This window comes from Doryrhamphus excisus, chromosome 23 (assembly GCF_030265055.1).
Source record: "Doryrhamphus excisus isolate RoL2022-K1 chromosome 23, RoL_Dexc_1.0, whole genome shotgun sequence".
In the NCBI taxonomy this organism is placed as follows: Eukaryota; Metazoa; Chordata; class Actinopteri; order Syngnathiformes; family Syngnathidae; genus Doryrhamphus; species Doryrhamphus excisus.
The window spans coordinates 4,629,577-4,653,241 of record NC_080488.1 but is presented as its reverse complement, the minus strand read 5'-3'; the positions used below and the strand labels follow the sequence as shown (position 1 = coordinate 4,653,241).

Genomic DNA, 23,665 nt, shown 5'->3' with positions numbered 1-23,665 from the left:
TTAACAGCGCCACATGTAGGTGTGCCTTATGTATTACATCCCAAGTGATTAGTTTCCGGTCCTGTTGCTCTCTAGTCATGTCAAACAATTTAAGAAAATAGAACATACACATTTTTTTATTTCAACATCTTCACCATGAAGCAAAACAATACATTTCTATTAAAAAACACAATCTGTGTAAAGAAAAAAATAAACAAAAAAAAAAGCCCAACGCCCTTCAGCTTTTAAAATTGTACACTGAAAATACAGCTTACAATGAAGCGTTAAAAGAAAAGCATTTGTTTTAAATATGCCATTTCTCTTCTATTGTATGTGTGCCTCTAGCAATACTTGAACCGATAATCTGCTATAAACACTGGAAATAAACAATCCCTGAGAATGTGTCATTATTTTTGAAGAACTACATAGTATTGTGTGAAAGTTGTCCTGATTTGGAGGAGTGAAAGTAAAAACATTGAACAGTCGGCATGCTATGCTAAGCCATGTTGGGCTCTGTTGACGTCTTCTGCACTTTGACCGGAGTTCCTGCGCAGTCATCATCCTGAAGCACAAGAAACATTTATTAATATATACTGCATGAAAAAAAAAAAAAAAAACACAGAGGAACGTATGAAAGGAACTGTTGATAACTGTTAATTCGGGCTCTTTGAACTTGGAAGTTCCACTTTCACTTAAAAAGCATGGCATCTTCTATCACGTGTATGTGGACGACTGCCAGCTGTACTTGCCACTCCTCAACTATAAAGGCCCCCCTATAGACTTCGGTCCCCTCCAAAACAACATTCGTCCCACAGCCACCACCCTTGGCGACATAATAGACAGTGATTTTAAACTCAACAAATTAATCGGAGTGAGTCGTATGGTCCTGTGTATTTTAGTTCTTTGTTTTTATTGTAATTGGTTTTATTTTTTATACTTTTATTGCTTTGTTTCTTGTTTTTAATATTTTAATATCTATTTTACAATTTTATTTCTTAAATGCTCTTTTAGTTTTGGATTATTACTTTTTATTTTTACTAGTCTGTGCAGCACTTTGGAAACTCTGTTTATAAAATGTGCTATACAGTAAACCTCGGATATATCGGACTTGGATATATCGGAAATTCGCTCACAACGGACAGATAAAAAAGTGAGTGACGTCAATAATACTAGCACAGCAGTGAATGAGATCTTAACCTCACTATTGGAAATAACGTAGGCCTGACGGGCATAACAGGGCCTAGCTTAATTAACAATTTGTTATGCTCAGAGTCCAATAAAGTTAAATTCTCATTACCTTACGTCTCTTTTCATTGCCCAGTCCAGGTACATTGGAAACATAGTCAAGGAAGTGCCTTTTTATAACGGATAAAATCCGATTTACGCATATACCGGATATAAATCCGATATATGCGTAAAACGGACATTTTCCGGTATACGCATATAACTTCGCTTATATCGGACAAAACCAGTGGGAACAATTGAATCCGATATATCCAAGGTTTACTGTATAAATAAAGTGGATTGGATTGGAAGTAAAGCTCACCTCCAGTGCGAGACCGTGTGTGGTGAGAGAGCAAGTGCCATCCCCAGAATCGGCTAAGAGTGGGAAGTCCAGTTCAATGTCCATCACATCGTCCAGACCCAGCTGTTCACTGCAGGAGCAGAGCAAAGAGCTTGAAGACGCCGACACTGTAGCGTACACTGGCGCACATAGAAGATACAAGCTTAGCTTACACAGGTTGGCCTTGATCGCAGTCTGTTGGCGGGTCCCAGGCGTGCAGTTTCACCCTCCACAGCTTAATCTGCTGATCCCACGAACGCCGACTATACTTACGAAACTTATTAGGAGTTCTTGGATGGACACCTGCCTGTCGCATATTTCTTCAAAAGACAATCATCTTTTAGTTTCTCTACTACTCAATTACCATAAAAGTTATAAGTCACTGAGTACTAGTTATGAGCCGTTTATACAGTAAATTGGTTCTGAGATGCGGTGCGACTTTGGACCTACTTAGGAATTTCTTTGATGTATCGGTCGTAGGCCAGCGTGTTCTTGCCGTAGTTGATCTGTTTCTGTCGCCGCAGCAACACGGACTCATCCATCTCCACATTGTCACCCTCTTTGGAGTCAGAGCTGCAGATGAAGACTTGTCATCAAAAACAAGCGGTGATGATGTTGCTTTTAGGACGGTCATGACATCACAATCACTTTACAGCTCTGGGTGGGGGTGGGGGCTCGGTGGCAAACGATGGTAACGGGACACAAAGCTATCACATTTAATCACAAATTCAAGAAACAATACAAACAGTTGATGTTTGCTAAATACAAGGATGAAGAGTCTTGAACCAGTCATGATGTGCTATATATATCACTATATTGACACTTACTATGGTACACATTATGTCATTTTATGGTCATATCACCTCGTACTTCAGTACGTGACAAAATAAAAAATAAGGGTTATGGTTAACCTAACCCTACAAATATATATACACATACACACATATATGTATATATACACATATACATTTAAAAGAAAACTAATTATATTCGGAAAGCAGGAAGTGAACAAATGTAATGTTCACTTCCTGCTTTCCAAATATTATTTATATATATATATATATATATATATATATATATATATATATATATATATATATATATATATATATATATATATATATATATATATATATATATATATATATATATATATATATATACACACACACACACACACACACACACACACACACACATATATATGTATATATACATATAGACATACATTTAAAATAAAACTTTAATTATATTTGGAAAGCAGGAAGTGAACAAATGTAATGTTCACTTCCTGCTTTCCAAATATTATATATATATACACATACACACACATATATATACATATACACACACACACACACACATATATACATATACACATATATACATACATACACACACACATTTAAAAGAAAGCTTTAATTATATTTGGAAAGCAGGAAGTGAACATAACATTTGTTCACTTCCTGCTTTCCAAATATAATTAAAGCTTTCTTTTAAATGTTACTGATTGTAAAAAGTACCAGATGATGGGTAGGATTTAATAAGCTTTGCTTCTTCCTACTCCTTTTGGACATGTGGAACTGTGAACTGATTATGGGATGCATTCAATTGTAATCTGATGCATGTTTAAATGAAATAAAATCATTACCATTTTATCATACTACTTTTAATAATAGACCGTGTGACATTGTTTAGTAATTGTGGGGAATGTCAAAACAAACGGATATTGGATAGCACACCTGCCAGAAGAGCCAGAAGACGTTTTTCTCTCTCTCTGAGTGACATCTGCAGCGAGTATCCTCCTCCTGTAACTGGAAGTCAACACGATTAGAAATAAATGTATTTTCCCACTCAACAATACAGTATGGCTTCTTCAGCACACCCAATCATCTGATGAAAGTACTTCATCAGGCTCCATCCTTCACAACTGTTCACTCTGATAAAATGGGACTAAAAAACAAAATGGTTACCGTTGCATGTCTCTGTGAACATCTCTCCTCATCTCATCATCCTCCACCTGACTGCCCCAGTCGGCAAAGCGAGACACTGGACCTCTGCTCTCTGGAGTGGTGAAGCTAGACACACAATAAAAGCCCACATCAAAGCCTCATTTCATGCAGAATCAATGTGCTTACGTAGCCCACGTAGAAGCAGCTGATTAGTTGGAGTGCAAATACTAAAGAGGCGACAAAAAAATAGAAAATGTGGGAGCATTTCAGGCTCAAGAGCAAATAGCGCAAATCAACGAGATGACCGTTGAACCGACCAATGACGGTTGAACGTTAGCCGTGTGGATGGCCAGCTTTCACTTAATTACTTTATTACAACGGTAATGGTTCCAGTTGGTTGCTGCGGCCGCTTCAGGAAAGAATTTGGCTTCTCAAAAACAATACGCCTTCAAAAGAGTAATATGTAAAATTAGCATCATAGAAATAAAGCAAGTCAGACCTCACGATCACATGGAGGTACAGTAAACCTCGGATATATCGGATTCAATTGTTCCCACTGGTTTTGTCCGATATAAGCGAAATCCGTTATATGCGTATACCGGAAAATGTCCGTTTTACGCATATATCGGATTTATATCCGGTATATGCGTAAATCGGATTTTATCCGTTATAAAAAGGCACTTCCTTGACTATGTTTCCAATGTACCTGGACGCGCAGGCAACGCTGCAAACGCTGCAAATGACGTCGTATAGCGGCCTGTCACGATTCTGTCGCGAATCGGAGCGCCACGATGCGGCCATCCGATATATGCGAGGGAAATTTAATGGAAATGCATTGGAACGGGACTGGAGATTTTGTCCGAAATAGGCGAAATCCGTTATAAAAAATCCGATATATGCAATGAATTTTTATTGGAAATGCATTACAGAAAAATTGGTTCTTTTTTATCTGTCTGTTGTGAGCGAATTTCCGATATATCCGAGGTTTACTGTACTTTGTCTTTTTCGTTGCATCACTGCGTGCTATCGCATGTGCATTGTGTACCGTATGTGGTGAAGCCGCAGCCATCTTGTTTACAAATGTGTTCCACAGCGAATGACGATGCAAACTTCGCAGCCATCCTCACTCCACGCAAAGCAATAAACAGGCGATAGACCACAGTGATAGAAACTTAATCCACTCAGATTTTGATCTGGATTATAGTTTAGATTAATCAATTAATCAAATTCGATGTTGGATTGAAAAAACAGGCCCTATATATGGTTGTTTCCCCGCCACTAGAAGTAAATCAAGCATTCGCCCACTAATATGGCAAGACGTTTCCCTGTCAAACTACAAGACACATAGGCATATAAATCAAACAGTAGGCTTTATTGATGCATGTAACTTGCTCATGAGAATGATCACAGGTTTTTGTTCTTGTAATTGTTGAGTAGTTAAGGGTAACATGCTAAGAAATTCACCAAAAATATGCATTCACAAATAAACTGTGGGTACTACAGTAAACCTCGGCTATATCGGACTTGGATATATCGGAAATTCGCTCACAACGGACAGATAAAAAAGAACCGATTTTTCTGTAATGCATTTCCAATAAAAATTCATTGCATATATCGGATTTTTTATAACGGATTTCGCCTATTTCGGACAAAATCTCCTGTCCCGTTCCAATGCATTTTCATTAAATTTCCCTCGCATACATCGGATGGCCGCATCGTTATGCTAATCTTGTTGATGTCACTGGCTATTGTCTTTCTCCTGGCTCCAGATTTAGGACAAATATAAAAGTGAGTGACGTCAATAATACTAGCACAGCAGTGAATGAGATCTTAACCTCACTATTGGAAATAACGTAGGCCTGACGGGCGTAACAGGGCCTAGCTTAATTAACAATTTGTTATGCTCAGAGTCCAATAAAGTTAAATTCTCATTACCTTACGTCTCTTTTCATTGCCCAGTCCAGGTACATTGGAAACATAGTCAAGGAAGTGCCTTTTTATAACGGATAAAATCCGATTTACGCATATACCGGATATAAATCCGATATATGCGTAAAACGGACATTTTCCGGTATACGCATATAACGGATTTCGCTTATATCGGACAAAACCAGTGGGAATAATTGAATCCGATATATCCGAGGTTTACTGTATATACTATGATAATGTTTTTTCCAAGTTGTATTTGTTATGTACGAATTGACACACTGCTACGAATGAGTGTCGATAATTGCTATTTTCATCATAGAAGGTAGGATAGTCTGTCACTACTTGTTCAAACGGTGGTGCCAGACCTCCACATCATCATTAGTGCGATGATATTGTTCGATTTATATAAAATGGCGTCTTGGGGGTCTGACGGGGGGGGGGAAAGTACAGAATCCGAAATAACAGCACACACGCTTACCTGGCATTTCTGTTGTCAGCGTGAGCATCCTCGTCACCTTGAACATTGTCGCTCCTGGCCCGCAAGCTTCCATCAATCCCTCTTTTTCTGCAGTTGGACCAACGGGATGAACTAGGAGTTCTACACAAGGCACAAGACATTCATCAAATATTTCATTGCAAATAACTCAAAACCAAGACTTCTTTCATAAATCTTACAGAATGGCCCTAATCTAATTGTCCCCAACTCAACTATATCATATATTAGAAGATGATGTGTGTATGCATGTGTATATTTATATATATGTGTGTGTAGATATGTGTCTATGTATATATAAATAGATATTGTAAGTGTATTGTATTGTAAGTGTATATGTGAGAACGAATAATGTAACATAGTATGCATATCTGAAATAAATTAAGAAAAGAAAGAAAGAAGAAGAAGTTGCTTATGATGAATTATTGTAACTACAATTCGCAATTCATTTCACATGGTAAACATTTACCGAAATGGATATTCCAAGCAAATTTCAAAACGGTGAAATCAGAGCGGCTTCAGTGACACTTCATTATATAACTATTTCTCTTTCGTTTTGTAGAAAAAGAAACAGTGAAAGTATCCAAATGTTGATGTGTCGCAACAGGACACACTCTTTTGTTCAACTTGCTTTCTCCCGCCATTAGCTTATCACTTCCGGTTGCCGGTCCCTCCACCAAATATGTTTTTTTTCCCTCCACCAAAGATGTTCCGAAAGCTTAGCTTAGTTTAGTTTAGCCGCCTTCAATTACGTTGCGGTAGCATGACACATTAGAAGATACAGCTAGTGTGTGATTTAGCTCCTTAAATGCGTAAAACATGACAAGTCTGAAATGGAATTCATAGCCGGCAACAGTATCCTATTTTTTACATCTACAAAAGTCGAAATTATTGTTACCTGTTTGCTGGTCCGCTGTCGTCATTCGCTGTGTGTTTGATCCAGTCAGACATGTTGATAAGGGCTCAAATATGCTCAATTACTGCGTGCCTTCCAGAACGAGCAGTCAACAAACACCCGCCAACACTGCAACCCGCGACTGAACTATACTAATGTCATGTGACCGGAAAGGGCGGCTATATACGTCATTGTCCTTTTAGGAGGTTAACGCGCATGTGCACGAATTACCAAAAAAAAAAAAAAAAAAAGAGTGGGCAATACTGCTAATGTTGGTATGAATTTCGATACCGACTATATAGAAGGCCTGTATTACCGATACATTTCTTGATTATGCGTATAGTATGAGTATAACAATGATGATAATGATAATAAAGATTCACAAAAGATAGTGGTCATAATGTAAAATGAAACAACAAAACTCCAAGTGGTTGGTATCATTTTGAATTGAGTATTTTTATTGAACAAAAACACTTATTGAACTTGCTAACACCACAAGATCATAACAGGTGTACATTGGTTTTTATGTACCCTGCCCTTTATAGACATTGGGTACACTGCAATTTGATATTATTGTTTTATCTTTGATGTAATAATTCCTGTATTGTATGACATTGATATGAGTGTATTTTGTGTGATCTGAATGTATGCCCTGCCCATCAATTTTTTTAACAGTGAAATATCAAATATCAATCCAAACAAATTGATTTTGTGCTGAAAATAAAGCAAAATGTTTGTATATCACATCCGAGGGAGGAAGTGTGTCATGGCCATGGTGGTTGTGACCTGGTTGCCTCGCTTGGTTTTACCAGTCCTGCTGAGGCCAATGAACATGCCGGGGTGCGATACCGATTCATAGGCGTTGTAGTTGTTGGACAGCAGGATCTCCTTGAACTTACACTCATCACTGTAGTGACCCTGATGAAAATGTAATAAATAAAGAAAATGTAATAAATACATCACCACGGTCATTGTTATTCCCTTGGATGCATGATATATGCATCACATATGATATCAACACCACCTTGTCTACAAAATGATATAACACGTATGATATCAATTCACCTTGGATACATGATGATGCTTCACATATGATAGTAAACTCACCTTGTATACATGATGATACATATGATATCACCCTTTATCACATACTACAGTACTAATTGGCCCTGTACCCTAGAAACCGCGTGCCAGTATGAACCCTCGACTTTTGGTCTTGGGCTGATACTGACACTTGGTGGCATGATACCTGGCCTGATACCAGACAAACCATGTGATAACCTACGTCACTTTGTGTAAATGATGATACATTAGTGGCTCATGATCTGTCTATTTCCTTCTGCTCCTTCTGTATGTTCTGCGTTGTGATGTGTTCAGGCACACTCCTAATTGAGAGTGTTAAGCACTAATTGCGTTAAGTTTTACTCACTCGCTTTTTCAGCCTGCAAGCCACTTTGGGAAACTAGGTGATTCATTCATTCATTTTCTACCGCTTTTTCCGGTGCTGGAGCCTATCCCAGCTGTCTTCGGGCGAGAGGCGGGGTACACACTGGACTGGTGGCCAGCCAATCACAGGGCACATATAGACAAACAACCATTCACACTCACATTCATACCTATGGACAATTTGGAGTGGCTAATTAACCTAGCATGTTTTTGGAATGTGGGAGGAAACCGGAGTACCCGGAGAAAACCCACGCATGCACGGGGAGAACATGCAAACTCCACACAGAGATGGTGGAATTGAACCCTGGTCTCCTAGCTGTGAGGTCTGCGCGCTAACCACTCGACCACCGTGCCGCCGGAAGCTAGGTGATATCTCACATACAGTAAACCTCGGATATATCGGACTCGGATATATCGGAAATTCGCTCACAACGGACAGATAAAAAAGAACCAATTTTTCTGTAATGCATTTCCAATAAAAAATCATTGCATATATCAGATTTTTTATAACGGATTTCGCCTATTTCGGACAAAATCTCCAGTCCCGTTCCAATGCATTTCCATTAAATTTCCCTCGCATATATCGGATGGCCGCATCGTGGCGCTCCGATTCGCCGAATCGTGACAGGCCGCTATACGACGTCATTTGCAGCGTTTGCAGCGTTGCCTGCGCGTCCAGGTACATTGGAAACATAGTCAAGGAAGTGCCTTTTTATAACGGATACAATCCGATTTACGCATATACCGGATATAAATCCGATATATGCGTAAAACGGACATTTTCCGGTATACGCATATAACGGATTTCGCTTATATCGGACAAAACCAGTGGGAACAATTGAATCCGATATATCTGAGGTTTACTGTATTACGTCAAAATAATAATGCATCTTGTATACATGATGATACATCACATATGATATCAACATCACCTTGTGGACACGATGATACACAACATACAATATCAAACGATCATTGCAATCATTAACACAATCGATGACTGGATCTTACCGAGCCGTAGAGTTTTCCGTTCTCTGTCATGGCAACAAAGAGACCGCTTCTCACCCCAAAGAGAGTCAGCACTCCTCTCTCCAACGACCACATTTCAAGAAGGCCTTTCCAAACAAACCCATTAAAAAAAAAACAGTAAAAATAAAAATCGGTATATCAAGATGATGGTTAGCTTTTTTGCACAGGTGTGCCTTAGCCTGGCCACAATAAAAGGTCACTCCACAATGTGCAGTTTTACTATATGGGGTAGTGTTGTAAATCAAGTCACCACTGTATATGAAGGTGAATATGTGAATCATAAAGTTATACAGTATAATATTAGATATTACTAATGTATTACTTACTGTAACTGCTGTCTTCATGCACACCTGAGATCTTTCCATTTGGTAAAAGTTGGAGGTGGAAGCCGATGCCCACATTACAGTAGAGCCTTCGGACTCTCCTGATGCCCATGAGATGTACTGCATCTCCAGAGGTGATGGACCCGCTGGTCCAGACGGTTGACGTGGTAGCGAGTGGGCTTTGTGCCTGGATGCTGCCGGCGAGAAACGTACACACAAGGAAGACGTGCATGAGCAACTTCAACTTGGCTTTCCTCTGCCGAAGAACGCAACTCTTCTTCCTCATTGTCCAATCAGATGTCTTTTTGCTGTGTAGTGGACACCAAAGTGGGCTTATATGCGCTGCATATGACATCACTTACCACCTGGGGTTCCTGCTTGTGAGTCACTAACTTGGAAACACAATCCTGACACAAAGACGCAGTTATTCAACATTTCAAGTGTATAATAAAATGCAGTATTTGTACTACCACCATGCACATTGTCACCTGATGTCAACAAGTATTGTATTTCCTTTTCCTGTTGTGCTTCAGTAGTTCATTCATGTATTTTCTACCGATTATCCTCACGAGGGTTGCAGCCGGGGTGCTGGAGCCTATCCCAGCTGTCTTTGAGCGAGAGGCGGGGTAACCGGAGTACCCAGAGAACTCCACACAGAGCTGGCCGAGGGTGGGGAAAGACAAAATAAGAAGCCAAAAAGTTACCACTTCCACACAAAATAGGAGGAGAACTCATTCATTCATTAATTTTCTATCGTTTATCCTCACAAGGGTCGCGGGGGTGCTGGAGCCTATCCCAGCTGTCTTCGGGTCAAGAGGCGGGGTACACCCTGGACTGGTGGCCAGCCAATCACAGGGCACAAACAACCATTCACACTCACATTCATACCTATGGACAATTTGGAGTCGCTAATTAACCTAGCATGTTTTTGGAATGTGGGCGGAAACCGGAGTACCCGGAGAAAACCCACGCATGCACGGGGAGAACATGCAAACGCCACACAGAGATGGCCGAGGGTGGGGAAAGACAAAATAAGAAGCCAAAAAGTTACCACTTCCACACAAAATAGGAGGAGAACTCATTCATTCATTCATTTTCTATCGCTTATCCTCACGAGGGTCACAAGGGGTGCTGGAGCCTATCCCAGCTGTCTTCGGGTCAAGAGGCGGGGTACACCCTGGACTGGTCGCCAACCAATCACAGGGCACATATAGACAAACAACCATTCACACTCACATTCATACCTATGGACAATTTGGAGTCGCTAATTAACCTAGCATGTTTTTGGAATGTGGGAGGAAACCGGAGTACCCGGATAAAACCCATGCATGCACGGGGGGAACATCAAAACTCCACACAGAGATGTCCGAGGGTGGAATTGAATCCTGGTCTCCTAGCTGTGAGGTCTACGCGCTAACCACTCGACCGTCATGCAGCCCCATTATTATCATGTTTGACCAAAACAAAGTCCCTGTTTCTATCCCAGCATTCCACTTCCAGGATATCGATATTCCAGGATGTCACCCAAGACGTTTCCTCCAAAATCCCATTTTGGAGGAACTGGAGTACCCGAAGAAAACCCACGCATGCACAAGGAGAACAAGCAAACTCCACAACAGAGATGGCCGAGGGTGGAATTGAACCCTGGTCTCCTAGCTGTGAGGTCTGACGGCTAACCACTCAACCGCCGTGCAGCCATGCTTGAATTAATATTAAACTGGATAGAGGAGCAGCTCCAACTATCAGTTCCAGCCTCAAACTGGTGTGCTCATTGAGCAGGAAGTGAGCCAACCTCGGGCCTTGAGGCTCAGGAGGTTGTACTGCACCTTGGGAGTGGATTTTGAACATGAACAACTGGGTCTTGGGCTGGCGTAGAGCACAGCCAGGTGCTTTAGCGCTAGGCCTCGAGGGCGGGAGTGGGGGGTTTGGGGGTGGGGGGCAGGAGAGTCACAGGAGGACAACTGTGAGCAGGCTGCTATTTCTGGGAGTTCCCAACAAACATGGATGTCAAAACCTGACATGCATAATGTATAATGGTGAATATGTATTTGTGTTTGTGTCCATGTGTGGACCATGCTGTGATGACACACATTTTCTTTGCACCATACCACATGTGGAGCAACTCAAATGAAATCTATGTTCACGCTGCTGCCTCACAGTTGTGAATGTTGTACTAAAATCATTTTATATGAGGTAATTAAAAAAATAAACCTTTTTAACATAAAACAAAGTATGATGAAGAATGCTGTGTGTACATTCATTCATTCATTCATTTTCTACCGCTTTTCCTCACAAGGTTCGCGGGGGGTGCTGGAGCCTATCCCAGCTGTCTTCGGGTCAAGAGGCGGGGTACACCCTGGACTGGTGGCCAGCCAATCACAGGGCACATATAGACAAACAACCATTCACACTCACATTCATACCTATGGACAATTTGGAGTCGCTAATTAACCTAGCATGTTTTTGGAATGTGGGAGGAAACCGGAGTACCCGGAGAACATGCAAACTCCACACAGAGCTGGCCGAGGGTGGGGAAAGACAAAATAAGAAGCCAAAAAGTTACCACTTCCACACAAAATAGGAGGAGAACTCATTCATTCATTTTCTACCACTTATCCTCACAAGGGTCGCGGGGGTGCTGGAGCCTATCCCAGCTGTCTTCGGGCACACCCTGGACTGGTCGCCAGCCAATCACAGGGCACATATAGACAAACAACCATTCACACTCACATTCATACCTATGGACAATTTGGAGTCGCTAATTAACCTAGCATGTTTTTGGAATGCGGGAGGAAACGGGAGTACCCGGAGAAAACCCACGCATGCACGGGGAGAACATGCAAACTCCACACAGAGATGGCCGAGGGTGGAATTGAACTCTGATCTCCTAGCTGTGAGGGCTGCGTGCTAACCACTCGAAACTTATTCATTCATTCATTTTCTACCGCTTTTCCTCACAAGGGTCGTGGGGGGTGCTGGAGCCTATCCCAGCTGTCTTCGGGTCAATAGGCGGGGTACACCCTGGACTGGTGGCCAGCCAATCACAGGGCACATATAGACAAACAACCATTCACACTCACATTCATACCTATGGACAATTTGGAGTCGCTAATTAACCTAGCATGTTTTTGGAATGTGGGAGGAAACCGGAGTACCCGGAGAAAACCCACGCATGCACGGGGAGAACATGCAAACTCCACACAGAGATGGCCGAGGGTGGAATTGAACCCTGGTCTCCTAGCTGTGAGGGCTGCGTGCTAACCACTCGACCACCGTGCCTCAATAAACTTAGTGTTCATAAAAGTATAAACGGAGCAACAATGCAGTCCAGGAAGAAACAAGACTAAAAAGTAAAAACCTACCCAGGAAACTGCTCAAGCTTGAGCCCCCCCGAGTTCCTCTGCTGCTAACTACCAGTCCAGGGTGCAGCCCACCTGTCGGCCAAAATCATCAGGGATAGACTCCGGCCCTGACCTGAAAGGACAAATGAATGCATATTATAGAATGAGATGATTGCTGTTGGGTATGCTGTGAATCATACCTACTCACATTAACGCATACACACACACACATACACACACACACGGTGGAGAGTTGATGTGTTCTGACATTTGGTGCGTCATATCGGACTAAAAAGGAAATAAGGAAGAGACAATAAGTGATTCATTTGTGTAAGAGTTGAATCTTCCTGCTGTGACATGAAATCATTGTGTTTTATGTCTTTCCAGTACGCTTAACTCATTACATCACATGACACAATTCAGCATTGATGAAAAAGATGTAAGTTCAAGTCGGACCAATTTACTCCCACAAACCAAAAATTTTGCCTAAAATTAAGGATTTTCAAGCATAAAAATGGCTAAATGAGCTAAAATATGTGGTGCTCTGATCGATTGGCCACTGATTGTATCGGCCGATTTCACCCATGAAATATCAGGATCGGTATCGGCTTTTCCTCATGAGGGTGGCGGGAGTGCTGGAGCCTATCCCAGCTGTCTTAGGGCGAGAGGCGGGGTACACACTGGACTGGTCGCCAGCCAATCACAGGGCACATGGGGACAAACAACCATTCACACTCACATTCATACCTATGGACAATTTGGAGTCGCCAATTAACCTAGCATGTTTTTGGAATGTGGGAGGAAACCGGAGTACCCGGAGAAATCCCACGCATGCACGGGGAGAACATGCAAACTCCACAAGGCCCAAGGTGGAATTGAACCCTGGTCTCCTAGCTGTGAGGTTTGCGCACTAACCACTCAACCACCGTGCCGCCTTGATTGGAACATACCTGGCTAAAATACATTCAAAGATATGTAGTACTCTACACTGGCCAGTGATGTCAGTAATGTTACATTGAAGAGAAAATGGCCGCAGCAGGAAGCACTTTGTGTCATTCTCCAACTACTCACACGTGAGTCCATATTATGTGTTATGTCTATTATTTTGGGTAATACAAGGGGAAAGCTATCTATTCACATCACTGTTTTCCTATACAATGAAAAAACATAGGATTAATGGGAAGTAATATAGATAGCAATAGTTCATACTTAAAAATCAATTATTTCATCGTTGGTGCATAGAAAACCTGTTTTACGACCTTACATATGTGTTTAGTATTAGAGCCCTGTAGACATTAAATAACACCCCTATAGTCACCTTTACACTTTATCACCATTAATGTACATTATCATTACATGACTGACACCTAGTGACCAGTGTAGAATAATACATATGACCACACATACAGTATATACACTTTCATTCATTCATTCTTGGTTTGTATGGTTTTATTATTTTGTAAATGATCAAAACTTGGCACGGTGGACGTCTGACTTGAAATCTTCGGCTTGCTGATTCTCCTGGGAGCTGAGAAAGGTGTGGTCCTGATTCAGGAAAGATGTGATGAACTCTGGGAAATCTCTCCGCAGAACCACTTCCAAGAACATGTCTGCTGCTGTTTGGAACCTCTGTTTCACGCTGAAAGAGACAAGACGAAATCCGAATACTGCCACAGATGAACATACCCTCCAAGTAAGAGTATGAATAATAACTTTTTATCACATTTTCAATTGGCCTGCTAACAAACTACATTTGAGGCCATGAGGTTAGAGCTGGGACATTCTGGAGGGAATGTGCCTGGGAACACCTCAGTGTTCCTTTGCTGAAACTGGAAGCGGTGGCTAAAGACCGGGAGGTCTAGCCGTCCCTACTGAGACTGCTGCACCCAGATTAGCGGGGAAAAAACGGATAAATGTACGTCCATCTCTCTCTGATTGTGCAACTGCTAATACAGTAAACCTCGGATATATCGGACTCGGATATATCGGAAATTCGCTCACAGCTGACAGATAAAAAAAGAACCGATTTTTCTGTAATGCATTTCCAATAAAAATTCATTGCATATATCGGATTTTTTATAACAGATTTCACCTATGTCGGACAAAATCTCCAGTCCCGTTCCAATGCATTTCCATGAAATTTCCCTCGCATATATCGGATGGCCGCATCGTGGCGCTCCGATTCGCCGAATCGTGACAGGCCGCTATACGACGTCATTTGCAGCGTTTGCAGCGTTGCCTGCGCGTCCAGGTACATTGGAAACATAGTCGAGGAAGTGCCTTTTTATAACGGATAAAATCCGATTTACGCATATACCGGATATGAATCCGATATATGCGTAAAACGGACATTTTCCGGTATACGCATATAACGGATTTCGCTTATATCGGACAAAACCAGTGGGAACAATTGAATCCGATATATCCGAGGTTTACTGTAGAACACTTTATGATGTACCAAAGTGAGCAGTTTAGACAGAGCTCCATCATGACTTCTCTGGTGAGGTCAGTGACCAGCTTGCGGTTCACCAGCTTCTCCTCGTCCTCAAGTTGAGCCTGGTGACGAATCCACTGCCAGACCTACAAAGACACACCATATTCTATTCAACACCCCAAACCACGGATGGATGCCTTTTCTTGTTGTTAAAAGGAGGTGTTGCAGCATTGTTCCCTTGCAGCCTAGTTTGAGAATCGCTGTTTTAACTCACCTGTGATCGAGAAATTTCTGCTGTGGCAGAATCTTCAACCTGGCCTCGATAGTAGAAATGTCCCTTTCCTAGAAACAATATAGTATTGATTGATGACCGAGCCCAAATTCCTGCAGTCTGTGAAATGCGTTCTTACCACACAGCCAAGCGTGAATAAAGAGGACGCCTACAGCAATGTTATATTTCAAACCATGGAGTGTGACTCCTCCCTGGAAAAAGTCATAGAAAATGATTATAGATAAAGCAAACTAGACAACTGTTTTTCAACCTTTTTTGAGCCACGGCACGTTTTTTTACATTGGAAAAATCTTGTGGCACACCACTAACCAAAAATGTTCCAAAATGTCACCACGACCTCACACGTGCATCAATAAGTCTATGGGAGGAACAAGGTAGGTGTTGCCACACGGACCAATATTACATTGCTCTGCCAGTCTTTACACCACAGACACTCCACAGTAGCCACGTTTTTACATCACCACTTTTTCTCTTTCCGAATGACCTTTCGGGAAACAATGGTATCCATAGAAAGGAATATTCCAATCTCTTGTCTACATGCGTCGTGAAAATCAACCAGAATAGTCAATAGGGCATGCCCAGTAAAACGTAAACATCAACATCACGTGATACCGGCTTCCCCGAGTTTTTCTTTCACTTGTTGGAATAACTCCGTATTGACAGTTTTTCGTCTGTCCAGTCTTGAAATTTAGTTTGAATCAAAAACAAACTTTGCTTAGTCCAATGCCGATTGCTGGCCTCCATTTTTAAAAGTGAAGAACGTCTGGATCTGCGTGTTACGTCATATCTGAGCATGCGCTGAAAGAACGCACCCGGGATCAATTTAAACAGGCAAAGATCAAATTCAATCTTGCTAATATTTTATAATTAAACTAAGGACATGTTTTATATAGATATATATTTTCTTTTTTAATAAAACTGCACTTGTGAATGGCGTATAGAAGGGTTTAGATTCTGTTTCACAGATGGCGCTAATGGATACGAAAGCTGCTTGCCAACCGCCAATAAACAACAGAAGACGAAAAACACCACAAAGAAGAAGGCACCCTGACAACTTTCCGTTTGAGCGGGTACAAGATACCTGAATCGGATTGGTTAAAGGAATATTCCATCCCTGTTCAATTCTTTCCGTTTGAGCAAATAAACCAAATGCAATTGGAATATTTGGGTCCATGTATACTATTGACATAATGCCTATTGACATAAGGATGATTAATAAATGATTAATAAATGTTAATTATAAAAAGTGATATTGGATAATTCCTCACGGCACACCTGACGGTTTCTCAAGGTACACTAGTGTGCCGCGGCACAGTGGTTGAAAATCACTGAACTAGACAACTGTTCTTAGTCGTGTTATTTTGACTATGATGTTATGTCATTCACAGAACCTACCCCAGGCATGGTCAGCAGGTCTTTGGACGTCACCCTGACGTGAGTGACAAGCTTGTGAAGCTGGTTATCACCTTCAGTGTGGACCTGAAAGAGCTGACACGGGGTACTTCTCATTGGAGAGCCTGCACATGAAGGTGTGCAGAAGGATGATACTTACTTCCTGCATCGGCTTGATGAGTTTCTGGTCGTAGACCATGAAACCATCCACACCTGCCTCTATCTCAAGCAACTTAAGTCTGAGAGAAAAACAGAAAAATATTTTATATTTCATGTCCTTATTCTTCTGAAATGATACAACTTGGCTGATTCTCCCAAAAACAACAATGACTTGAAATATTTCAGTCGTCCGAGCTCTCCGTTAGCAATTCAACGATAAAGGCAGTGTACCTGCTAACAGTAGCCATCACTCTCCTGTAGGAGTCACTGTGGGGGTCCTCGGGAAGCAGAAGAGCCGCCATACCTCCGGTTGCCAAAGCTCCGCGCCGATGACACGTCTGAACCAGCAAGTCCATGTAGCTGCGTAGAAAACGCTTCTCCATGTTGACATATTTGCTGCGGTCAGGAAGCAGGAAGGCCCGCCTGTGGCCTACATGATATACGTAGATGTATGGCTAAATACTACTACAATACTACTTAACGGAGAAGAAGGAGCCTACATGACAAAGATACTACTACTTCTACAACATGTATAAATGAATGAGCACATGAATATAGATGTATTTATATTTACTCCAAAACAAAAGGTCAATGCAGGTTCTTTTAAACTTGGATAAAAATAGCTTTTAATGGGTTAATTATGTCCTAGATGTAATTGGCGTTCAGATTAATATGGATAGCTAGAATGAATGAATATGAGTGCATGCATGGAATATGAGTGAAACGCACCAAATTTATTGACAAAGGAGGCCGAATAATCCCATAATCCACAGTTGAGTCCTGCTGAGTGTTCTCGCAGCTCGTAGAGAATCTCCTCCATTTCAAATGCTGCTAGTACATTTTCTATTAAAACGGTGGCCTTGATGCTGCCCTGTGGAAGAAGCAGCTAAACACACACACACACAAATCAGTGGTGATAGAACCTTGAAATACATCCAATAGATTAGGAGTAATAAACATAATAGATAGTATTTTGTACTTATTACAAAGTCAAGTTTAAAAATAAAAACAATATATAATTGCAGTAATCAACCTTGTTTTGTGCCCAGACAAATATGTTGTTCCATAATCTGGCCTCCAAAAAGCTCTCCACCTACACACAAACAAAGAGAAGACATACACGTCAATTGATCATCTTAACATCTTTTTGTGTATGCTTGTCCTCATGAGGCTCGCCGTGAGATAGAGCCTATCCCAGCCGACATACGCTGAGATGGATTCTATCCCAGTTGACTCTCGACACCAGGTTCTGATCAGCAGTGATAATCTTATGTTTGCGTTACTCTTTTTAATGCTAACCTGCATAATCTGCATGAATGCCATTGTATTGGATGTATTGTTTTCTGTGTGGCATCCAATATTAGTAGTACAGTATTACACTTTCATTGGCAAAGCTTATTAAATCCTACCCCTCCATCTGGTACTTTTACAATCAGTAACTGTTACATTTGTTCACTTCCTGCTTTCCTAATATAGTTTTTTTATTTTATTTTAGTCACATAATCAGTTCACAGTTCCACATGTCCAAAAGGAGTAGGAAGAAGCAAAGCTTATTAAATCCTACCCCTCCATCTGGTACTTTTACAATCAGTAACTGTTACATTTGTTCACTTCCTGCTTTCCTAATATAGTTTTTTTATTTTATTTTATTTTAGTCACATAATCAGTTCACAGTTCCACATGTCCAAAAGGAGTAGGAAGAAGCAAAGCTTATTAAATCCTACCCCTCCATCTGGTACTTTTACAATCAGTAACTGTTACATTTGTTCACTTCCTGCTTCCCTAATATAGTTTATTTTTCATTCATTCATTTTCTACCGCTTTTTCCTCACGAGGGTCGCGGGGGCTGCTGGAGCCTATCCCAGCTGTCTTCAGGTGAGAGGCGGGGTACACCCTGGACTGGTGGCCAGCCAATCACAGGGCACATATAGACAAACAACCATTCACACTCACATTCATACCTATGGACAATTTGGAGTCGCTAATTAACCTAGCATGTTTTTGGAATGTGGGAGGAAACGGGAGTATCCGGAGAAAACCCACACATGCACGGGGAGAACATGCAAACTCCACACAGAGATAGCCGAGGGTGGGGAAAGACAAAATAAGAAGCCAAAAAGTTACCACTTCCACACAAAATAGGAGGAGAACTCATTCATTCATTCATTTTCTACCGCTTTTTCTCACGAGTGTTTATTTTATTTTTGTCACACACCGAAGTACGAGGTGATATGACCCATACAATGACATAATGGGTACCATAGTAACTGTCAATATAGTGATATATAGATATATATGAATGAAACCGTTTCAGGGAAAAAAACTATTCCGTATGCAGCCATTGATGTCATCCCAGACATGTAAGTGACATATTTCCATGTATATACCTGTTGGACTTACTTTGGACAGGTAGAAAAAGGGCCCACTCTTGCTTTCAAACAGAGTCTTTCCACAGTGGAACATCACAAGTCCAAAGTCAAAGAGAGGACCAGGAACCTCCTTCCCCTTCACCTAAACATTCCATACAAAACCACACAAGATGATTGACTTTCCTCAAGAGACTTCACTCATTACATTCCAATGTTAAAAGTACCATCATATTGTGTTCCACCATATTCCAAGCGCGTGGGCGAATCATGAGCACGGGAGCCTGAGATATGTGTGGAACATCTGTTTTAAACATGGAAAGATGTCAGTAGGTACTACTTCATCTGTTACCCAGGAAAAACACGTACCAGAAAAACCACCGTGCACCGCTGTCAAGACATTATGAATTCCTTTGATCTGGTTGTAAAATGTCGGACAGTTGCCATCGTCAAAGTCAACCTGCAGAAAAAAAAGAATCAAAGAAACATTTAAACTGGATCTTGGATTCATCCATCTATTTCTTTTGCTGATCCACTCATTAGAGAAGGCCAGACTTCACGGTCTCCAGCCCAGAGGCCTCCCCTCAGAATGGGCATGCCTGGAACACCTCACCAGGGAGGCGTCCAGGAAGCATCCAGACTAGACGTCAGAGCCACATCAACTGGCTCCTCTTGATGTGAAGGAGCAGCGGCGCCACAGACTGAGCTCCTCATCCTACAGAGGGATCTCATTTTGACTATTTGTAGCTACTACCCAAAGCTCATGACCAGGTGAGGGTAGGAACACAAATCGACAGCTAAATCGAGAACTTTGACTTCAGGCAGGTACCAGGTAGCGGTACCTGTATTCCTTGTGCTGGGGACTGGAGAGCTTTCAGAAAGCGGTGGGTGTCACAAGGAGCCAGATCACCGATATCCACATGTCGCCTCTGGAGCCGTGGAGGTACAGGCGACACTCTCCAACTTGTGTCGCTTCTGATGTCGCTGGTGCTCTCTAAGAAGTTTGGAAGATCCCCAGACAAGTCCAAGTCAACCTTCCTTGATAGTCGCAACCGCAAAATCTGAACGTAGCAAAGAAAAGCACTAAGAAACACTAACAAAGTTGTACGATCTTGTACTTCACTTGTATAATAATAATAATAATGCTATTATAATAATGCCATGTGACCAACATGTAAAATGCTATTAAGTCATATGTTCTATTTCACCTGGGGAAGTCAGGTATAGGAGGTCCTTAGTCTATGAACATGTTCCGTTGCTACAATGGCGTTGAATGTTCATTTCACAGTCTGAACATATACAGTAAACCTCGGATATATCGGACTCGGATATATCGGAAATTCGCTCACAACGGACAGATAAAAAAGAACCGATTTTTCTGTAATGCATTTCCAATAAAAATTCAATGCATATATTGGATTTTTTATAACGGATTTCGCCTATTTCGGACAAAATCTCCAGTCCCGTTCCAATGCATTTCCATTAAATTTCCCTCGCATATATCGGATGGCCGCATCGTGGTGCTCTGATTCGCCGAATCGTGACAGGCCGCTATACAACGTCATTTGCAGCGTTGCCTGCGCGTCCAGGTACATTGGAAACATAGTCAAGGAAGTGCCTTTTTATAACGGATAAAATCCGATTTACGCATATACCGGATATAAATCCGATATATGCGTAAAACGGACATTTTCCGGTATACGCATATAACGGATTTCGCTTATATCGGACAAAACCAGTGGGAACAATTGAATCTGATATATCCGAGGTTTACTGTACCTAAATCTTAGCAAAATAAAGGCTAAAAAAGAGGGAGAGACAGGACAAAGTATCCATGATGCGCTGCACTACCTAGTTATTACTTTCCATTTCATTGGAGCACATCCTTTCACATGTTCAAAAGACACCATCATCATCCTTCATCCTTCACGTCAGCGTTTGTGCCAGTCATGTGTCGTTCATGAACGAAACGACTCTTAGCAACGGCTCTTTTAATTTTTTTTATATTCAAGTATTGTCTACCTGATCCACTGCTTCATCAAAAGTGGAGATGAGCTCATACAGAAAGTGCAGGCAGTCAGGGGTGAAAAGTATTTCATACATTGCTTCTAGTCCTGCTGGAGGAGGACAAATCTCCATCTTCACTGCTTCCTGTCAACAGTAAACAGATGACACACACTTATCTCAGGAGGAAGGTGATACAACATACTTCTACAATGATTAAAAATATATATATATTTTAAATATGAAATATGGTCAATTTAGTGCTCCTCATAAGGGATACGAGTATATCAGGCCCAATGTGCAACATTCATTCATTCATTTTCTACCGCTTATCCTCAAAAAACACAAAATGTGATACTTACAGACATACTGAAAGTAGATGTCGCTGGATGAGTGGAAATGGACGATGGACTTTGTCCGGCAATGTGATTTTGGAACTGTTTGAACAGAGGAATGTTTGGACGGAGAGGGAGGTAAAAGTCCAGCTCCGTTAAATGTCCCACACAGTAAAAGTCATATTCATACTTACTTTGTCAATCACGTTACTTTCATTGTCAACATTTTTCAAAGAAGAAACATTTCATTGGCCTGTTGAAACAAAGGTTTCAGGTTCAGGGGGTATACTGCAAAAGTGGCTCAACAAAGTACTGCTATGTTGGTTATCAACTTACTTTGTCAAATCCGGTGCACAAAATGGCTGCCGGTGCACGTTCACATAACAGGAGGCGTTTGACGTCATAGTTGCTGATACTGACATTAACCAACAAGGTGATTCCGACACTGACTCTAACGCCCCGACATGTCCAGCCGTGACTTTAATTCCTGTTGGGGAGGTTGACTTGAAAAGGACTCCCGAATGAATGGGGCAGAGTAAAATACTATGGAGCGGAAGATCCGCCATCATTGTGAGCAAAGGAGGTCGGCGGGGCCAGGCGGACAAAGGTGTATCTCTGAGTATAAAATAAAGTGCGTTGTGATCGAAATGTGTCCGAATAACGTGCCCCTACACAGATTACAACACAAGACAAAAATGAGAAATTAATTTTTAAACTAAATACATGTGTTAAGCCATACACACCATAGAGACCGCGAATAAAAGGGCAATAGGAAGGCGTGACCAAAACTTATATACACAGGAAGTGTTGCACTAATTAGGAGCAGTAGGGGGTACACGGTGACGTTCTTAGCGTTCCACATCAACATGACAACACAAACACATCAGGTATTACTTAAACAGAAATTTGTGTAATTGTAACATGAACATATATACAATATTTACAATAACATTATAACCCTATTACATCTGTACGTACACTTTGATAAAATGAATAAATGACAATTACTCAACACAATGGATTTATATGTATAATGTGTAAAAAAATTATTTATATTGCAGAAATATGACCAACATGTAGATGTCAATAAACACCTTAAACACCTTAGCAGCAGCATGAAATAAACTTTTTCCTTCTTTGACTTTTTTCCTTCCTTACTTACAGTTTTACCAACATAATAATAGTTAGTTTACACAACGCACATCTTTAACATTTTTAAGACACATACCTGTCTTTGTTTTCGGGAACATGAAAAATGACAAATATGCTCCTTTAAACCGTCGACTAATGGCTGAGCAGTGTGCCGGAGACATGTTTACAGTGCTCACCATCATGGCGGCCAAACCCGCGCAAGGGCGTACTACGGAAGTCGTTGCAGATCTGTTTATGTCTAGATGTCAATAAACAACATGTAGATGTCAATAAACACCTTAAACACCTTAGCAGCAGCATAAAATAAACTTTTTCCTTCTTTGACTTCTTTCATTCCTTACTTACAGTTTTACCAACATCATAATAGCTAGTTAACACAACGCACATCTTCAATATTTTTAAGACACATACCTTTCTTTGTTTTCGGGAACATGAAAAATGACAAATATGGTCCTTTAAATCGTCGACTAATGGCTGAGCAGTGTGCCGAATACATGTTTGCAGTGTGCCGAAGACATGTTTACAGTGCTCACCATCATGGCGGCCAAACCCGCGCAAGGGCGTACTACGGAAGTAGTTA

General features: G+C 41.2%; 3 protein-coding genes across 8 annotated transcripts; all 3 read right to left on the bottom strand.

Annotated features, from left to right (window-relative positions):
* Nucleotides 1-148: 148 nt before the first annotated feature.
* On the bottom strand, nucleotides 149-6,974 carry slbp (stem-loop binding protein). 2 transcript variants are annotated; one of them, XM_058063700.1, is made up of 8 exons: nucleotides 6,816-6,974; nucleotides 5,903-6,022; nucleotides 3,517-3,621; nucleotides 3,286-3,357; nucleotides 1,994-2,116; nucleotides 1,717-1,863; nucleotides 1,526-1,634; nucleotides 149-541 (listed from the first exon to the last, which is right to left on the bottom strand). In XM_058063700.1, exons 1-8 carry the CDS (start codon nucleotides 6,866-6,868, stop codon nucleotides 476-478), a joined length of 795 nt encoding a protein of 264 aa, XP_057919683.1. In that variant the 5' UTR covers nucleotides 6,869-6,974; the 3' UTR covers nucleotides 149-475. The 2 variants fall into 2 exon arrangements, with proteins under 2 accessions (XP_057919683.1, XP_057919684.1); XM_058063701.1 differs by having other exon boundaries at nucleotides 3,286-3,351.
* Nucleotides 6,975-7,248: 274 nt separating this feature from the next.
* LOC131110427 (fibroblast growth factor 4A-like) lies at nucleotides 7,249-9,965 on the bottom strand. The gene is made up of 3 exons (XM_058063537.1): nucleotides 9,614-9,965; nucleotides 9,270-9,373; nucleotides 7,249-7,730 (listed from the first exon to the last, which is right to left on the bottom strand). The coding sequence occupies exons 1-3, from the start codon at nucleotides 9,963-9,965 to the stop codon at nucleotides 7,554-7,556; spliced, it is 633 nt and encodes a 210-aa protein (XP_057919520.1). The 3' UTR covers nucleotides 7,249-7,553.
* Nucleotides 9,664-23,640, bottom strand: ugl (ureidoglycolate lyase). Of its 5 annotated transcripts, none has more exons than XM_058063529.1 (20): nucleotides 23,497-23,640; nucleotides 22,270-22,548; nucleotides 22,128-22,186; nucleotides 21,961-22,035; nucleotides 21,617-21,745; nucleotides 20,437-20,655; nucleotides 19,964-20,054; nucleotides 19,822-19,898; nucleotides 19,629-19,739; nucleotides 18,262-18,321; nucleotides 17,958-18,114; nucleotides 17,460-17,658; nucleotides 17,230-17,308; nucleotides 17,073-17,165; nucleotides 15,796-15,868; nucleotides 15,660-15,727; nucleotides 15,410-15,531; nucleotides 14,447-14,590; nucleotides 12,973-13,084; nucleotides 10,123-10,269 (listed from the first exon to the last, which is right to left on the bottom strand). In XM_058063529.1, exons 4-19 carry the CDS (start codon nucleotides 21,964-21,966, stop codon nucleotides 13,021-13,023), a joined length of 1,692 nt encoding a protein of 563 aa, XP_057919512.1. In that variant the 5' UTR covers nucleotides 21,967-22,035; nucleotides 22,128-22,186; nucleotides 22,270-22,548; nucleotides 23,497-23,640; the 3' UTR covers nucleotides 10,123-10,269; nucleotides 12,973-13,020. The 5 variants fall into 5 exon arrangements, with proteins under 5 accessions (XP_057919511.1, XP_057919512.1, XP_057919514.1 ...); XM_058063531.1 differs by having other exon boundaries at nucleotides 22,270-22,420; nucleotides 23,497-23,620; XM_058063530.1 differs by lacking the exon at nucleotides 23,497-23,640 and adding an exon at nucleotides 23,162-23,275.
* Nucleotides 23,641-23,665: the final 25 nt, after the last annotated feature.